Consider the following 20,423-nt stretch of genomic DNA (forward strand, 5'->3'; position numbering starts at 1 on the left):
TTCAGCTAAATATCTTTGAGCCCAAACATTACAAGCCTTTAAAAATGCAAACGACTGTTAATAAGTCTTGACAATACTTTATTAAGCAACAACCTTCCAACAGGCCTCCAAATCTGACATCTGTAAATAGAAAACTGCATATTTTTCTGTCCACATGCTCACGTTTCAGTACGCATGTCTTGTAAATAAATAAATAACATTTTTATGCTTCAAAACATAAGAGCTCCTGCATATGGCGGCTTGTGCCCAAATTCTTATGTGTAAAAGCTCCTCTCTCTCCTATTTAACATGCGAAATACAGATACATACAATTTGCAAAGCAGCTGCAGTACCACATCTGAGAGAATTTCAGCGGAAAATGTGAAGAAACAGCACAGCAGGGCACAGTAGGATGGTTTCATTCAGTCAGTCCTCAATGCTGTAAACAACGCAAACATAGAGATCAATCTGTTTTCATAAAAAATATTTGTCTACAAAACTATTTAGCAACTCTTAAATCATTTAGTGTCACATCACAGATGGCAGCTCGGGTTGGTTTTGAAAGACAAACCACGATGAGTAAAGTCAAAAATATAAGATCTTCAGTTCAACTCAAACCTGTCCGTTGAAAATACTCTCTGCTCTGCAAAGCATGAACTCAAAGAAAACTCCAGACTGCTTCCGGTAAGCGCTCAGAATGAGATGGCAGCACTTCTTTGATGCAACATCTCAGCAAGATAAGTTAGCCAAAAAAAGTTGGGATCAGACTCATGACTGCATGTCGACTGAAAGCAGACGTCACACAGAAAGGTCACACCTAAATCATGCATAGATTGTCTTGTGTAAGTTGGGTTTTGGCTGATAATTTGGCACATCTTTAAAAGGTCAGACCATTTCCACAGAGCTTTTGATTCACAAACAACAGTGATAATTAATGAGTAATTCTTAGAAAAGTGTTGACAGCGACAATTTCAACTGATTTACTATTGAAAATCACTTAGTGACAAAAGTTTTCATGTAGTTTTATACAGAGGAAACAAGAAAAAAAGGAACTCCCTCCACTGTGCTGTCAGCTGCTACAAGACTTGAATAGTGTTTTGCACCATAATTTGTTTGTCTGTGAATCAAACGCTCAGTCGACACTGACAGCTTGTAAAAATTGCTTTGTTTCCTGACTTTGTTAATTTGGCCTTCAGCACTGACTGTAAAACAGCAGCTTTAAATTTCTCAAGACCAGAGAATTCCTGGGTCACGTCTCTGGTGTCGAGCAGGAGAAGGTTCAACATGGCAGCTCAGCCAGTCTGACAGACGGGACAGAAAAGTGCTGCAGTGCCTCTGATCTTCATCAGCTCCTCTTCCTCAGCAGTCAGGTCTCAAAGTACTTGTAGATCTGGGAGACGTACTGCATGACGCTCTGCCAGTCCGGCCGGTCCGTCTTCATCAGCTCCTCAATGTCCTATTGGACAAGAATAGTGATTTAGAAACTAGGTGACATTTCAGAATTCGTGATAAGTTTGAGCTTTACAAACAGCTCCCCCATTAGGCCAATCACACGGCAATGAGGCACTAAAATGCAGCAGCAGAAATTCAGTTTCTTACATAAAAAGTTTTGTCATGTGTGATCATGGGTGTCACCATAAAGAGTGAGAATTATTATTCTGAAGTTACCATTATTGGGATCATCTGCCATGCTCAAAGTGACAGCACCTCCCTCAGAACGTTCAGACACGGAACAATTACACCAACCACCATCACATTATAACCATCTGACTAATATTGTGTAGGTGTCCCTCTTCTCGCCAAAACATCTCTGACTCATGGATATAGGACCTCTGGGTGTGCTGTGTTGTTTCTGGGACATCCTGTGGGTCACCCGTGGTTGCTCCAGTGTATTCTGTGGATGCTAAGTCCAGATCTGGAGAGTTTGGAGGGCAGGTCAATGTCTTGAGCTCTTGGTCGTGTTCCTTGAGCTGTTCCTGAGCAGTATGGCAGTTGTCCTGCTGGGGGAGGCTGCTGCTACTGGGGACAGCATTGCTATCAGAGGGTGAGCTTGGTCTGCAACAATGTTTAGGTGGGTGGTACATCTCAAAGTAACATCCACATGAATGCCAGGACCCAAGGAAATTGAAATGTGACAAGATGATCACTATTATTCACTGTAACTGTTAGTGAAGAGCAGTACAGTGGTGTGTACATTAGCACTGATGCCTCACAGCTAGAAAGGCCTGAGTTTAAATCTTAGTCCGGGCTTTTTTATGTGGAGTTTGCATGGGTTTTCTCCAGGTCCAACATTAGTGAATCTGTTCTAGCCTGCGATGGATTGGTGACCTGTCCTCGTCTTTTGTCAACTGGGATTCCAGCCCCTCAAGATACTTTACAGGATAAAGTAGTTTATAGATAATGGACAGATTTTTATTGTTGTGGCTGAGCGATGTTTGAAACATCTGCACAAGTTTCAGCACATCAGACAGACACAACACAAACTCATGTCATCAACTGCATTCTTCTCTGATCACTGAAAGGCTTTAGACCTTGGTAATTAAAAATCACAACTTTCCAAACACTGCGTGCAGTTAACTGTCTTGCAAAAGTAGACACATTTCTTCTTTCATATGAAGAACTTAAATACATCTAAAATTTAATTCCTCAAACTTTAGTGCAAATGATCCCATGTTGGGAAACTTCCTGTATATGTGCAACATCTCAGTGATCATTTCTCAGAACACATTTATGGTGAAACTGGTTTGAGGTATCACTGTTGGTAAAACAAACGTCACAAATTTCTCTGGATCACGTAAAACCCTTTCTGTGCATATTTTAGGAACAAATTATCAGATGAAAGGCAGCAAGCAGACAGATAGGAATGTCTGGACGAGAAGAGATGTGCTGGAGGAGATTTACATTTTGGTTTTCACTCCTAAATATTTGCACGCTATTTTCCGCTGTGCTTGCATTTTTTATTTTCCAATTGTGAGGGTAAAAACCGACTGTGAGAACCCCAGGAATAAACTGGTGTTTATTCAGGTGGCTGTGGAGAATACTTGACTTAACTCTTGAACGCAACTGTTGCTGCTCCGATGATACAGTTAATGTCGCTGTAATCAGTTAATGTGTTCTGCTTTTGAACAGGAACATGGGAGAAAAAGTCTGAGATGTCCTTCATGTGATTTTGGTGGCGTCGATGAACTGATTGATAAAATTGAATCACTTTTGACACAAGAGTGAGAAATACTGTTTGCATTTGCAGGATATACAGCATGATAACAACACAAAACAACAAAGTGAGGGTTCTTTGGGTTAGAAAATTAAGCTATTGACAAAAAAAAACATAAGGGTGTAGTCAGCTGTGTGACGCTGCAGCTGCTTGGAGACACTGAGACTGATGAGTCAGACTTAGATTTTCACATGACTCCACACTGAGCTGCTTTAGTCGTTTCAGATTTACACAGAAGCTTTGGCACAGTCACCTCCATGATGTCTCCTAATGGGAAGATGATCAACTACTTTCTGAAGTCTGTGTAAAACGTTTATTAACGGAGCCGATAACAAATGAAACAATGCATAGAAGTCTGTGAGTAGAGTGCAGAGAGTCATGTTTGGGTAATTCATTTGTTTATAGTGTGGGATGGGAACCACATGCCACATCCAATCTCGTGGCATCTTGTTCAAGCATGTAATGGAGAATTAATAAGAGAGAGAAATGTGAACTTTGATCTCAGCGCAACAGCGAAGCCTAACTCACTTCACTGCTGAGGTCCAGCTTCCACATTCAGAGCAAATGAGCCGTTGGACTGATTTATGTCTTTTCAAAGTCACGTCAGAGCAGCTATTTTGGTTGAACCTTTAGAATTCATCTGTTTCATCAAGTTCGAATCACGAAGGTGTCAGCTGGGGTGCAGAGAGAGTAACAAGGGGAGACGTCAAGCACAGATGTAGGACAGGAAGCTCACGTTAGTTTAACCCACGCATGAGTCACACACTCTGTTCGTGCATTTGGATTACAATACAAGCAGGCCTATAAGTCTTAATTTCCCACTAACTGTGGAAGATAAGTTTGTACAGGAAGGAACACACTTGACCTGGTCAGCATTAAACTGTTTAGTGTCCACAGCCAGCAGCGTGTTTGTTTATAGAAGGATGAAAACAAAAGAAGAAAAAGGCTGAGAGCTTACAGACATAAAGGATTATCCATCACCTGTAGCTGTGAAGTGTGGATGTGTGACAGTTTGACATTCACACTGGTTTTAGTTTACATTCAGATATCACCTTTAAAGGCCCAAAACAACATGTTTTCAACCAGCTTCTGACTGTGAGTTATGGGATCCTACAAGAACACATTTGTAACCAAACTTTGATCAGTTGTGTTTGTCACATGAGCGATTTCTCAGTTAGTGTCTTTGTCTGTGCTTTGAAGTGGGCGAGTCGGAGTAGGAAAAATAATGTCATTCAGTTCCCTGCAGCAGCCAGAATTTAATCCAAACATCTGAGTCAAGATGTGATGACCGTTATGATGTTGCTGTCTCATGTTTCACCGTCACCAAGTCGGATCCTAGCATAACTGCACCGCCTGATGAAGACGACTGACTGAGTCTGAGAGTTATTTATTATTTCCAGAAATTGTGGTGAAATGTAACTAAATGTTAAATACAAATTTAAAATACTTGTAGATTACTTAAGTCTTTTCTTTTCATGCCACTTTATATTTCCCATCTTAGAAAGAAAAATTTAGTTTTTACTTCACAGCATTTATCTGACAGGTACATTAAAAATTAAGATTTCTGCACACAAAACACGAAGAACCTGTAAAAATAAATAAATTATCCATTACTATATACAAGTACAGCTGAAACAATTAGTTGATTAATCGATTAGCAAATTGACAGAAAAAATTGGCAACTATATTGATGATTGTTTAGAGCACTCATGATCAATCAATTCACTGAGTCAATTATTGGATGGAAATAATCAATTGAAGGTTGTTACAAAATAGTTTAAAATGAGCTTCATCTTAAGCAGCTACAGCTCAATAATCCTGCTTCTACTTTAATACATGAGTATAGCAATGTAATGATATGTAATACATTACACAACAGTCACATGGGACATCTTACTTAATGCGTTTGCCTGTAAACTTTAAGTACTTTTGCCTGATAGTACCTACATATCTTTATTTGTGAAATATTGTCTGTACAGAATTTCTACTTGTAACTGAGTACATTTACAGTGTGGTATTAGTAGTTTTACTTACAGCATGTGAATACTTCCTCCACCACTGTCAATAAACACTAAGGACGTATTTGCTGAACTTTATCTTTGTTTCTTATTTAGTCATTAATATTTAATTCTATAGGAAAATACTTGACTTTTTTAAGGCAATCCACCCTAAAATGTTCAGAAGATGTTCTTTAAGTGGTTAAACTTTTACTGATATTCTGGACACTTATATCCTCACTTTGCATCATTACAGACAGCTGCTAGTCTTTCTATAAAATACAATGTACTGCATTGTGGGACTGATAGCATAAAGTAGTGCATATGTTATGGAGACGACTACTTTGTTCCACTGAGGAAGATTTGAGTGCAATGCATAGTGACACATTGACATTTACACATCAGAATCAGACAGTAAATATGGTGAACTTTATGGTTATGAAGCAGAAAGTGATTTCAAACTGAAGTGTTGTCCAGCACCCCCCAGTAAATCTGCAACCTACTAGCCATGCTAGAAACATGATCAGTTCAACAGGCTGGGTCAGACTGAAATATCTTAACTTTGGGATGGATTATCTTGAAATTTGATTGGTTATTTAAGGCTCTCCAACAACAGAAACTGTGGCCAAAACTGATTTTTTTCATGAAGCACCAGTACTTTGTTTTGACAACATAAGGCTGGTTTCCACTGTAGGAACTTGTAGGCTGTCTTAGGGCAGCCTGAACCTTTGTGGGCTGTGCAAGGACCCTGTAGAACCTTTTACAGAGCTGTTCTCAGGGTAGAAAAAAGTACCTACTCCAGGGTAGTTTTTCTGCATGGTAGGGACTGATTACTGTAATGCAAACAGAAATGGTAAAAGGATCATTAACAGGGCAGCTGCTGCCAGCATTCGTGAGTACCTGTAGTGGACTGTGAACTATAGCTGCAGAAATAATGACGTTTGCATTAGTCTCAGCTCTACTTTGAGCATAGATGGATTAGAAAATGTTAACATGCTATACCTAAACTAAGATGGCAGCCACAGTAAACATTCTATAATGCTAAAAATCAGCATGTTATCATGATCCTTGTGAGCATGTTAGCATACAGATGGTAGTATTTGTCTTTGGGCACCACAGTGCCTAAGTACAGCCTTACTGAGATGCTAACATATAGCATGGCTGTATACTCTTGTTATACAGATTAAACAAATGTGATTTATTGATTAATGACCTTTACAGGTACATGTAGGGTTTTTTGTTTATAATTTACCTTTGAGAAATGAAGCTCCATCAGTCACAAGAATAAAACTACTGATTGGTAAATAATACTGATGACATCATTACAATTTAATGTTCTGCTGGTAAACCATAAGTCCTGGCATTCATGTGGACGTTACTTTGACACATACCACTTAACCTAACCGATCAAACTGATCCACTGCAGCTCCACCCTGTGACCTACAGGAAGCAAAGGATTTCGCTTCAAAGGCTCCAGTGCCAGACACAACAGGACACAGAGGTCTCATGGTCCAACAGGTCAGAACGGACTCACACAATATTAGACAGTACGTTTTAATGTTGTACTGACCATTGCACATCATTGGTTTATTTCCCAAAGTATCAAAATATTCCTTAAGGATTTATTCTAGATTTGTTACCATAAGCTCATTGCACTACTTTGCTTGGAAAAAATCTAAAAATGACTTTGTTTACCTCATATCAAAACATGGAGGGATTTTCTCAACAAGAGCCCACAAAGTCTAAATATTTCAGTGGAGCAGCTGATTTTATTTACTCATTTCTGCAGAGAGCTGTTAATCTTCACAAACCAACTATGCAAATCATATCTGAACTATGGAATAGGGTAGTTTTTTACTCGAAGCACAGCAGATTTTTCAGGCACAGTGCTGCAATACAGGGCTCGAGGCGATCCAGCAACAAAAGACTCAGTAAGTGAAGAGACAGAGTTCAGCTCCAGACTGGCACGAAGGAAACTGGCTCTGGGACATCTCTCTTCTGAAGTCTCATACCATGAAAGTTTGGCAAATCAAAGTGTACTGTTTCCAATTTGTCATATCAAAGGGTCTGTGTTATCTGACTGAGCGCGTGTGTGTGTGTGTGTGTGTGTGTGTGTGTGTGTGTGTGTGTGTGTGTGTGTGTGTGTGTGTGTGTGTACGTAAGGCCTGTGGCAGCTCAACTCACCAGAGAGGGTTTGATGCCAATGCTCTCGGCGGCCTGGAAAGCCAGGGTCAGATTCCGGACCTGAACAAAAAAAAACAAATCATCAAGTGTTGAGAAAATATCTCTGCACCCCTTCACTCTGCAGTGCCACACACGGAGGGTGACACAGCAACAATAAGCTCACAATTAGATTAATAAACCTTACAAACACCCAAGAGACAGTTTAAACCCTGTTTAAGCCTTTGCTTATTTGTGTGAGCATTTCAGTGAGTTATATTCTCCTTTATGTTTATGTGATGAGTCTAACGCTACACTGGACAAAGTCTCTCAGTTAATCTAGCTAACATCGCAACCAACTGGTGGATTTAGCTGCATTCTCCTAATAAAACTGCAGATGTGTTGTACATTTTTGTGCAGAAAGGACATGAAATACCAAAACTTAAGAATATACAAAGTGGCCTCATAAGTGAGTGCTGTTGCTCCAAACTCAAGCTCATCTTGTGCTTCTCTCAGTTTCTCTCAACCCTGAAGCACATTTTTTTCAGCTCTTTGAGTAAAGAGTGCAGGTCCTTGACTTGCTATTCGTGACTCTCCAACCTTTCATATTAACTGCCTCGAGACATCAGCACAGCTGGGTGATGAATTAATGAATTATTAATAATTAGCTCTGCTACTGTAGACTGCTGCTTGACAGAACACCTCCCTTCCCTTCACTTTAATTATAAGTACACCTACAATGTTGATTTCTTAAAAACATCTAAGATAAAAGGTGAAGGAGGGTAGTAATGGGATTACTGGAAGGACAGATTACATTGGGGAGAAGTTGGGTGTTTAGGCCTCAGGGGAAGTCACTCAGCAAGAGTTATTAAAGCCAGCACATGTCTATTGAATTATTCAGACAGATGGGCCTCGCAATGTCTCTGTCATCAGCTTAATGTTACACATCCACTCTGACACCACCGTGTGCACACACGCCTACATAACTGATTTGTCATGCAGGATGTGTCAGGCCTGGATGGAGGTGTTAGTCTATTGTTTTAATGTTGTAGCAAGGTGAAGGACCCACAGTCCCCAGAGAGGAGCCCTGTTGTTTGCAGCCTTACTGTATATACCACCTGTATGTCTGCATTAGGGAGCCGTCATCACTGAGCTATAGCTGCTGCTCTGTGCTCAGGATCACTCACGGTAAGACTAAACAAATGCTGCATTCATATTTCATCTTCAGGCTGTCTTTTAATGCTGTGTGGACAATATGGCAGACCTATAAAATGTATACAGCTACATAAAGGAAGAAATGTGCAGGTTAATGGTGGAAAAAATGACTGCCAGCAAAATGGCTTCAAAGCATTACATAGTTTTTATTTTCCTCTTGGCAAACATGCATCTTTCAGACCTACACCGTATAAGCAGACCATTTTCACGGTTGATGGGTTTCCCACAAGTAACTTATTGTGACTTTTACAGTGTGTGCAGTGTTTTCTGTATGTCTAAGTTGCAACAGGCTGAACATGCACTTTGTTTTCATACAATGGAAAGAACTTTAGCATTTAGCCAAAAAGTGTTGCAGTCGCCGTCAAACTCTATGCATGGTCCACTAAATGTGAGCTACTCCAGTGTACTTGTACAAACTGACATGAAGCCACAGAAATGCCTACATATGGATGTAAAAGCTTGTGTGGGTCATGACCTAGTAATGACTGCAGAATGTAAGCGAGTCGGCATTTAGATAAAGGGATCAGCGATTATGTAAGCGAGGGGAGGATACGTTTAAGGATGTGAGGAGAGGGCCTGGATGCATTAGCCGTGTTGTACGCGTGCATCTTTTCAATAAATCCATCAATTTCCTATCAGTTTAGTGTGCTTAGGTGCTGATTACCTTCTGATGAGGCACTGACCTACTTGTTAAAGAGTATACTATCTCAGTGGGTGCATGTGTGCATGTGTTCAGTCTTCCTGAAGTTTTGTACCTTATCTTGACTGATGAGTTCCTGGTAAGGGATATGGGCAGGCAGATATGTGTGCAAGAGGGCACAGAAAGCCAGGCCGTCACTCCAACTGCTGCTGAAGTTAGTCACATCAATATTCTGTAGACATAGAAAACAGGAAAAAAAACAGACAGAGAAGTCACAAACATCCCAAAGTCAATAGCAGACAATGAAAATGAGGCTAAAGTGCTCGTTATTTGGGTGGAAGAGCTAATAGCCTCTTGATAACGTGGACAGGCCATGAAAAAAAAGCCATTAAGTCATAGAACCACAGTAAACAACATGAAATTTAAAATTTAATCACATTACATGCCATTCTGGGTCTTTCAGAATACATTTAGGCCTGGTCATGTTTCCTTTAGTGCATGCTTCTTCTTTCTAGAGTCCCCTCATGTCTTTGATACTGTCTCTGATCTGTCCTCTGGGTAAAGAACGTGCATAGGAGCACATCCAGCTTGTTGTGCTTCTGTGTGTGTGATTCGCAGAGCATCGTCACCTCATAAACCGCGTACAGAGCGCATTCGATAACAGTGGAGGAGTCTGGAGGAAAGACTTCCTCCGGGCCATTGTCTGGAAGTTGCAGACTCCCCGTTGGACAGATAAGTTATTTACAGTGTCTTCCTGTTTCATCTGTCTCATGAGTGTTGGGAACAGCGGCTCACAGTCAGGGAGGCTCTCCTGAGTCATGGCTTCATCTCTGTGAGATTTTATAGGCCTCCACATGCCTCCCATACCGCTTTTATCCTTTCACACCGAACCAGGTAAAGTTACAATGTTCAGATTCACGCTCCTTATGTGCAGATGGGAATACTGAGAGTTTTGACAGCAGGCATGCAAGTCCTTGGATTAAGTTACTGACACTACATTTTCCAACAGGTAATTAGTGATTGTACTGGGACATTTTCAAAGCAACCATATCTAAGTATACATGCTAGCATGCCAACATCCATCCAGCAAGTAGCGTCTTCTGAAAATGAAGTCAGCACAGAAGTGCCAAAACTGCAGTTCCTCGAACGTCCACTTGAGGCTGGCTCCAAAAGTGAGTCAATCCACATAGAGCCTCGTGTTAAAAGGTCAAACAGAGGAAAAAATTTGACAGACTTGTACAAAAAATGATTTGGTCCCTACAGCTAACTTCCCCATGGCAGGTAAACTTTTAGATAACGTATAGCGCGCAGGCATGGTCGTAAACCAAAGTTCCATCAGACTACTAACATTTGAAATGTTTTATTGTTTGGCATCTAAACTCCAAACTCACTGCTCCCTACAGATGTGTTTACATATACATATCAGGGAGTCATGAGAAAATCTGTTCCCTCCTGGAACCCACAGGTGGATGCTGACGTGGTGGATGGGCCGAAAGTTCAGCAATGCAGAGCTGGAGCAGAATTGACATGTCAGGGAGAGAGCTGGGAAATTTTTGCAGCTTAAATAGACTGCCAAATTATGAGGGTGATGATGTGTGGAGAGTGAGGCATGTCACAAGTGTATGTAGCAGAGCAGCTTGAGTTGACTTCCTGACCTTGTTTGCAGCTGTCACTCCACTATTGGACATATTCAAAAATTAACAAGGTGGAAGTCCTTCTTTTTATTTTTGGAGGTGTTTTAGGACAGTGGCAAGAGGACCTGCAGCAAAGGGCCATGGGCTGGACTCAAACCTATGACCACTGCATCAGGGACTATAGCCCCCGTTTATGGATCGCCCGCTCCCACCAGTGGAGCTACCAGGATGCCCCAAGGTGACAGTTACTATATTGAGGTAAAGAATCACCAGAAGAAAACACTGAAACATTTTACTATAAACATCATGTCAACTCTGTGGAGGCAGTAAAGGTAGAGGTTAAGGCTAAGTTCAAGTACAACTATCCAACCATGTCAGAAACATAAAGTGTTTATACTTTATACACAAACCCACACTTATAGGCAGAGTGAAAAAACAGCTGCTAAGGGAAAGAGGTACACACTTAAATTTTATACAGGATTATAGATTTCCAGTTTGTCCTTTTTGTACTCATATCCATGATTTTTGTTTTGGACACACCTTCTTATTCAATGCTTTTTTATTTATTTGTATTATTTTCTCCATTGTAGATTAATACTGAAGATTAACACTTTTTTGTTTACAAAATAATTCCATGTGTATTCTTTCATAGTTTTGATGTCTTCAGTATAAATCTATAATATATAAAATATTTAAATAAAAACGTTGATTGTGACCAAACCTTTCTGTTCTGCTGAATGAGCTGGTTATATGAGACTAAAATTGCATTAACCTGTCTGAAAAGTTTTACACAAACAACGTTTGATAGAATTTTTAAAAAAACAATAAACACAGTGTGTTTAGGAGTAATTTACAACATTGAATATATAAACATTTGTGTGTCTGCACACAGCATTTGCTTCAGTGAGAGGCTAAAGATGTGACACACTGCAATATATTTGTTTACTGTTGCCATAAGCCTGTGGTCTTTACTCCGGGCCCTGAGGACCAGAGTGCTGCTGATTTTCATTCTACAGATCTAATCAGTGACTGATCCATAAATGTGACAACAGGTGAATGCAATTAGCTACCTGACAGGGTAGAAAAACAGCACAACTCTAGGTCCTGGGGACACAAATTTAAAACCTCTGAGCTCCTCACAATTAATGACAAATGTTATTTCTGATTGCCTTCACTTGCTGTAGAGGCCAGTTACCTCAAGTTGAGAGACTAGTCACAGGGCGAGAGACTAAAGCACAGAAGAATAGAGGGGAACTGTGACATGCTGGTTTGTTTACAGTGTACAGTTAACGCTTGCCACTGGTTTGCAAATGTTTCTTCAACTAAATGTGTTCACCCACTTATGGTCATATATTCTCTAGCCCTGTAACAGCGCAGTGCTGGTGTTAATTCATCACTTTGGTGCAGACAAAAAATATCTTGCCAAAAACCCTCACAAGGCCCCTTCCAACACCAAATCCCACTTCATCAAATCCCACATGCTCTCCTTGCCTTTCTTACTGGTATTAATGTATGCATCCATGCATGGATAAAACTTTTTAAAACTAAATGAGGAATAAAATTAGATTCTTCTGATAAAACCAAAAGCAGCAAGAGAAAAACTGTACTCTGGTTTGTGGTGTTTATGAAATATTAAAACACAAATCACAAGCTTGGGAGTGATTTCAGACTCGGATTTATACCTTTACTTTAAAATGTCTATTTTTTTAATGCTTGAATAAACCTCATAAATGAAAAAAAAAAAACAGTCAACACCATGGATGAGTATTTCCACCTTTAAAAGGTAATGCACTGATGACAATTTACCGCTTGCTATAGTGTAGCATAGAGTAGTTTTACAGAGCAGAGTGGTAGAGAGCTGGTGTGCTTGAGCTGCAGCAAGTGGGAAGGTGGGAGTGGAGAGAAAGGCCAGGACCTCATAGATTATGTACTTTCTAAAGAAGGCAACAGTGTGAAGTTGCATCAAGACCATTTTAAGGCAGGAAGTGATTATTTTAATGAAAAAACCTTTAAAAAAATGATGCTTTGCTATGTATCAGAGATGAGGTTGTAGATGTTAAGTCATGGCAAGAGAGAGATGTTTATTTTAAAAAGTTAATGACAACATTCTTTTTTATGACTTTGTCTAGCTTAGCATTATTGCTATGTCTGTAAAAATCGAGACTTTTTTGTAACCCAGAGAGATGCAAACACTTTCATTTACTTTCATCACTCGCTGTTTAGACTGATGTATGTCCTTTTACTGGGTTACCAAAAGAGTCTATAAGAAAACTACAACTTCAGAATATGTTGACAGAGGCTTGATTCAAAACAAAGACTTTGGATCATATTGTCTCACTGTTTAACACACTGCAGTGGCTGCCAGTATCTTTAGATTTGATTTTAAAACTCTTTTACTTTACTATATGCTTTTATAAACTCTGAAAAACCTTGTTCCTCCCTACATCAGAGATATTGTTTTATTTTGTGTCCCAGCCAAATTATTAAACTTCTCCACTGCTTTTCCTTGACATGTTCCTTATGCAGCCCATAAAATGCCAGTGGGGAATCCTTCTGTTTGTGTGTCCCTAAACATGGGAACACAATGTCTCTTGATATTAGAATGGTATGTTATGTTGATATTTTAAAAAGGGAACTAAAGATCTTTTCAATCAGGTTTTTAATCAAGTTTTTGTTTGTTTATTTTATTTAATTGGGTTTTATTTATCTATTTTTAGCACTGTATTATTTGATTTTTTTTGTCTGTGTTGTTTAAATCTTAATCTGAACTGGGCTGCATGTTGGTATAAGAGGTGTTATATAAAACCTATTCAGAAATTCACAAACTACATATATATTACACAAACTACATATATATTACACAAGCAAACAATTATTAATGTGAGCCATACGAGCAGTTCCTGAAAAGAACTTCCTACCTTTAAGGGCAAAAAAACCCTGAATAAAATATCTACATAACAATTACTGGGTGGATGTCTGTTAATTTTAGGACAGACATGCTCTTTCCACAAGATGAACTGCAGTGATTTTGCCGCCCCTTGACTTTTTATCAGGTCTGCATATTAATTTATCCCCTACTCCCCACACTCCCACTGACCTCAGGACGCTAACACACTGAAGACTGATTATGACTATCGTAAAAATTATCTGCTCAACATCATTTAATGAGGGCATGTTAGTTCACATTATCAATTATCTAAAAGCACAAGAACAGCCTGTATTAAATGATGTCATATTGTGCTACCATTAACATACAGCTTGTGTCTGAAATTATCAAGTGTATCTCCATCTATTCAATGTACATACATTTAACAGGAGTGTTAAAATTTATGACCATAGAAGTTTGAATGCAATGACGCTAATTGTTTAGAAGACTGAAAATCAAACTAATAAAATGTAGTGATAATACATGCATATAAGAAAAGGCCATATGGGTCAGCTGCATCTTGTGAAAGAGATGGTCAGTATGTGAAGTGTCAAAGGGAACTCTGATAAGGATGTTCTGTCAGTTTGCGTAACTGCACTTGATAGGAGACCTTGTGTCAGCAACAATGTTCAAATCACACAATGTACCTAAAACTAAGCTTGTACGTGGTTTTAATGTAAACAAAAGCCTACGAGGACGATCACACACAGCGTTATGATGCAGCTCAAGACAGGAGGTGAGAATCATACTGTGAAACAAGGATCAGGATGCACATTTTGCTAAGATGAAGAAATTTATTTCGGTTAATGTTAATGTTCTGTGACAATTTCAGTGCAATAAACCTGCGAGTGGACCTGAGATCACCTACATATAATTATTGACGTCAGATTAATTTATTAAGTGTGGTAGTCTGACTAGAAATCCACCACATACATTATCTTAGTCATCTCTCTACATCTGATACTGCTAAAGTTTTATAGCCAATGAGCCTTTACCTACTCTAAACTGGATTTGTTCAAATCCTCAATAATAAAGTATATGCATGAAAAAAAAGTGTATTTATTGTGTCTCACTTCGAGTCATCGGGTAAAACTGCAGAGCACTTGTGGTCACAATAGGATCTGAAGGCGCAGCGGCTTCATGTGAATGAAGCCAAACAGGATGCAGCGTCCTGGGCTCGAGCTTTGTTCACATTCACCACCATTAGGAAAGCAATCATCCCCAGAATCAAACATTTTTCAAAGAGCTCCCCTTCAACATACATTCTGAAAACTTTTGATACTGCTCAGCATGTAGTATAACTTAACTGCTACATCTTACTCGGCTGAAAGTGAGAGTCTGAATGCTCCCTCCATCTGTCACTGCCTGTCTATTGTATGTGAAGAGCGGACCTGTGCAGTCATGTCAGCCCACATTCCTTTCAAAACTCCCCCTTCCCTTCTGTAGCTGGCTCAGCAGCCCCACTAGTAGCAACGTGTGTGTGATGTACGTGTAGACTGGTGTGCACACACACACACACACATAGAGGGAGTGATGGGGGTCAGTCAGATTCCAAGCCCAGGATAGACGACGACAAATAAACTGATAAGACAGGACTGCAGAGGGCAGTTTGTGAATGTGTGTTTAAGAGTGTGTCTGGGTGTCAGGGGGTCTGAGGAGAACACGTCCTAATCAGTAGGTTTGTCCGAATTCAGGGTGGGGGGGCAGAGGGAGGGGTGGTGGAGTTCGTTCAGGGGGGAACGAGAGGGAGAGGCATGAATGCTAAAACAGCAGTGGACAACAACAGCTCTCTGGGAGCCGGCTCAGAAAAGCAAACACAGCATCAAGCGACAGGAAGCGTCTCGCTAGGCACAAAAGGCAGAGCCGTCGCTTTTTAGGGCTAAGAGAAAGAGAGTGTGAGAGAGAGGCAGGGGTTTTTACAGAGGAAAAAGACAGAACATCATGTTGAACTGTGCATACACTGCTTTGTCCTGCCACCAAGTGGAAAGCAGGTCAGATGTATACTGGCATAAAGAGTTACATTATAGTACAAAATGAGTACGGACAATTTAATCAGATAGCAACTTATAGCAACAGATATGTTACGCATGCAGCTGTTCTTATGAAGAATGGCCTATAGTGCCAATTCTCAGACTTTTAATGGTGCACAAACAGCTTTTTAAGCATGTTGCCGATGAAGCTAAAAGCAAAATATTTGCAGCTTCTATGGAAAATTCTGTAAGACTTCTTTGAACATTTATTGTTATAATTTTGCAATTAATGTAGGTTAAAGAAAACAAGCAAGTGCGGTTGCGACAAACAACTATTAATCAAATTACTATACGTATATTCGTAATTACACACTGAGAGAGAGTTTACGTGTAGAGTGCGACAACAGCAAAAGAACATCACAACTGAGATGCTGCAAAAAGTGAATTAAGGGGTATTTTTCTTTGAAGGAATAACAAAGAATCATTACTGATTATTTTCTTTGATCACCAAATTTATTAACGGAGTCATCATTTCAGACGTATGTGTGACTTTAGCTGCAGAGGACACTACAGGCCAAGGACATGTCACATCCAGCCTGGGCAACATATCCTGTCTACTGCAAACCACTTACAAATGGAATTCACAGACAGGCTGGACATGAGCCAACTGCTAAACAGGACACAAACAGTGGTTTAACAGTAGAAGATCAAGTGACTTCTCTCTGCTGCCACATGTGAACACTACTGGACTGCTGTCATGTCTAGTTGCTGCCGTCGTGCCTTCATGACACCTGACACTCAGATGTCAACATAGTATTATTGCAATATTGAGCTCCTACTCACAGATCAAGAACGTAAAAAGACCAAAGCGCAATGCAACATGCAGCAGGCTGGCAGTAGAGGATGGAGGGTAACTATGACATGACCATACACTTGGTCATATGTTTGCTTTTTAACGGACTATGTGAGCATGTTTGTTTAAAAAACATCAGTCTAAAGTGTAAAGTAGAAAATATTGAGCTGTAGACTGGACATACAGATGAGCTCCCCTCAGTATATTTCCTATTGCTCAATATTCCTGCCTCGCCTGGAATAAATGAAAAGGGCAACAAGAACACAAACAACCAATTTTCATGATGTGAGAAAAAAAAAAAACTAAACAAGGAGAGTAAGCGAGAACGCTGCAGAGGAAAAAAGAAATTAGAAAAATAAGTTTGAAATGGAGGCACAAAGGGAGAAGAGAGAGAGTCAGGGAGAGGGAAGATGGGGATGACGCCCTAATGGACCTTGTAATGAATCACAGTCATGAGCAATGACGGGCTGAAAGCCTTGGCAGACGGACCATGTACATAAAGACAGGGCAACAGGGAAGGTCAGAGCTGCAGAGAGCTGATCTCAACAGACTCAGCTTGTCGATTTCATGGAGCCAATTTGTAATCAGAAAAGAATAAGGAGTTGGGAGGGTCACAGAAGGTCAGTGAGGGCATAAGAGCACACAGGTCAAGTGTCCACCAGCTTTATAATAGAGCTTAACAGATGTATACCATGGGTCACCTGCCTAATTAATGTACTGCAATGAAATGTAAGGTGTCTGTTGTCGGACTGCACAGCTATACTCAATAATGCCACTTGTTATTGTTAAAATATTCTTTAGAAATCAGCACATCACTGAATTCACCACAAACTTAGCTGTACTACTGATTTAATTGATGTAATGAATCACACTAATGTTGAATGAATGTTTATGTTTGATCACCACTGCAGTGTATTTAAAAGGTTTTTAAAACGCCACAAGAGAAAGAACAAGAAGACTCAACTCATATTTTAAAGAGCTATGCAAGCAGGTTCCCCTTATCTTTAGTTCTAAACACAATCTGGATCTTTCTGTACTTTCTGTCTTTTCACATATGATTCACAAAAGAGATTACAAACAAGCATACACTCATCAGACAAAACATTACACAGACAGGTGAAGTGAATAACATCAGTCATCTCACTCCAATGCAGTGTTCTGCTGGGAAACCTTGAGTCCTGACATTCATGTGAGTGGCACTGGTAACTTTCCCATAAATGTTGCGGTGGCAACCTTACTAAGTTGGACTTAGTAACATTTCGGTATCACTTTCAACAAGGCACAAGTCTGAACTGCATGCAGTCACATTAACAAACAGACATGTACAAGCATTGTACTTTAAATTGTGATTTAGTGATTAGGGAAGATTTGTTTCACATACCAATACTGGTCCAAAAGTAGCACAGAGAGCACAGAGGATACTGTGTGCTGCCAAAATCACAAAACACACCTCTAATGAACTACGTGACACACCCTCAAACTTCCATAAAAATAAAACCTGACAGATCCTTTAATAAGTCATAGGTAACAGGCTATTAAGACTCACCAAGAATGAACGTGATCTTGGTTTTGACAAACCGTTAACAGTTTATTCTGTTGCTTTAAGTTATCCAAAGGAGTCTCTCCTCTGAGTTTATTGCACACAAGCAGTGTCAGACAGCAGCAAATGTACATTTCTAAAAATGTCACAGTGTTCTGTTATTCAGGGATTTCCTTCCATAGAATATTTACTTGTACCTCCAAGTCAAGTTAAGTGAATCTAATATCCACTAGATATCGAGGGCTGCTCAATATGTTTTTTGGCACTTAAACTCAGACAGCCTCAAGACTTTTCGTTTCTACCCACAACTGCTCTATACGTCATCATTAAGTGACTCGGATTACTGATGATTTGAGGAGCAAAACTTTTCAGCACATTTTGTAAATGTTTTTATAGTTTTTAAATATTTTGTTTTTATATTCTTTGTGGGGTTTTCTTTACCTTTATTATATAGTGGCAGTGAAGAGGGACAGGAAATATACAGATTGAGAGCTGTGTGAAGAAAAACTGTGCCAGCTGGGAATCAAACTGCAGACTCATCACTTATGGTATTTGTGCCAATGTGGTACGCATGGTAACCTGGTAACCACTCAGCCATCGGGTCAACCATTCAGACGATGTAATACAATATTCCATTCATTTCCAAATGAAGACACGTCTGCTACAGTCTGTTTTTACACTGATGATCTCACTCACAATTATTGTAAATCCTACATTATTAGAATTTGTCTGCTCTTTAAACTCCAACCCTCTTCACCTCCTCGATGTTTGACCTCCATTCCACACTCGCCTGGGGGTCCGTTCCTGTCTTTCAATGGCTTTGTGTGTATGTGTGTGAGTTTCCCAGACGAGGCCGGATAAGCTGTGCTCTGTCAGGCCCAGCTGAGCCTAATGTTCAGAGCCTTTGCTCATTGTTCCCATGTTGAACAAACAGTGCATTTATTTTTGTTTGGCTTCTATGGTTAATTGAGAAAAAAAAAAAGCTTAAAAAGTGTCCGGAGCGGTCCTAAATTAAGACATCAAAGAGCCTGACAAATATACAGTAGGAGGCTGGAGTGTTTTTCAGCAACGCAAATGTTCAAGAAAGCCTTTGCTTATTGAATGTGGCTGAAAAAGACCTCTATGTTAAAACTACAACAAGTAGACAATTTACCTCTATCTAGAAGATGACCGTTTCAAGGAGGGAGGATTTACAGGTTATGTCACAACTTTTTGACAATTTTTGACAATAACAATTTTTTGCAGTCTGGATAACCAACCATAATGTAAATTAATGCAATAAAAGACTTGGAGAGCAGGAGAAAATTTCACACACATCAGAAAACATATAACAGCTGGTTTCAGGCCAAGTGGTTCCCCTACAGAAACGTGCTCTTTTCAGTCAGGTCTAAAAAAAAAACTGCAGTGAAAACCAAAGTAACAGAAGTTGTATAAAAGCAGTCCTGTGTTTTAAGCCTGTGTCCAGTCCAGCACTGACGTCCACAAGATCCCTTATGAATACTAATTTCCTGTGAGAGGCCCTTTCAGTCTCTCCCACAGGGCAGAGTCAGTCAGATCCATCTTAAGGTCTTCACTGATCGATCTGCGCTTCCCAGAATCTGACATTTGAAGTGTGACAGAGCCTGTCTGGGCTCACATCTTCTCCTCCTCTGAGAGTTTAACACAGGTCAGATACACTCAGCTGCTCTGAGGATCTCTGCTTTACTTCAGGTGTTCAGGGGCTTTTGTCCACAGCAATAGCACAGCCATTGTGCACGTGCACCCTTGTGTTTACATGCATGTAATTTACCATGTTTTCCCTTTTCACTGTCTGTCCGGAGACACCATCCATATGGCGAAAACATGTTGACACCAACAAACACATCCATACACAGATGCACACACACCTGAACCTTGACTGATTATTTAATGTTTAGGACATGTAGTCCAAGGCAGTTGCCTTTTCTTTTTTTTTTTTTTTTTTTTTACTGTCACCACTATGAATTACAAAAACAGAGAAGCGTGCACTTGTAGAACCCTGTTACCTAATATGAAACTATCAATAAGGTGATATATAGCCTAATTCTAGTTGTTTTAGCACATCATACATCTAATTACACCATCCCCTCATGATGATTACAAGCACTCATCTCTCTCATTCCATTATTGATCACAGAAAACAAGGCTGAGCGTGACATCAAGCTTTGCGCCCAGCTACAAATCCATGGATTTACTGTGCCTTCAGCAGCTACAAAGCATCAAATAATCTCCCAGTATGCTAACAATAGCTCCCGTTTTCTGTTTCACTTTAATTAG

General features: G+C 39.9%; 1 protein-coding gene across 5 annotated transcripts in view; it reads right to left on the minus strand.

Moving 5' to 3' along the window:
• Positions 1 to 61: 61 nt before the first annotated feature.
• Positions 62 to 20,423, minus strand: part of specc1 (sperm antigen with calponin homology and coiled-coil domains 1) — a 74,723-nt gene continuing 54,361 nt past the window's right edge. For all 5 annotated transcript variants that reach the window (XM_023280150.3, XM_035952788.2, XM_023280151.3 and 2 more), the window contains 3 exons: positions 9,321 to 9,437; positions 7,375 to 7,434; positions 62 to 1,435 (listed from right to left, as the gene is read on the minus strand). In XM_023280150.3, the coding sequence (XP_023135918.2) occupies positions 1,346 to 1,435; positions 7,375 to 7,434; positions 9,321 to 9,437 (267 nt within the window). In that variant the 3' untranslated portion in view covers positions 62 to 1,345. The remainder of the gene's footprint in view (positions 1,436 to 7,374; positions 7,435 to 9,320; positions 9,438 to 20,423) is intronic.

Source organism: Amphiprion ocellaris, chromosome 14 (assembly GCF_022539595.1).
Source record: "Amphiprion ocellaris isolate individual 3 ecotype Okinawa chromosome 14, ASM2253959v1, whole genome shotgun sequence".
Lineage (NCBI taxonomy): Eukaryota > Metazoa > Chordata > Actinopteri > Pomacentridae > Amphiprion > Amphiprion ocellaris.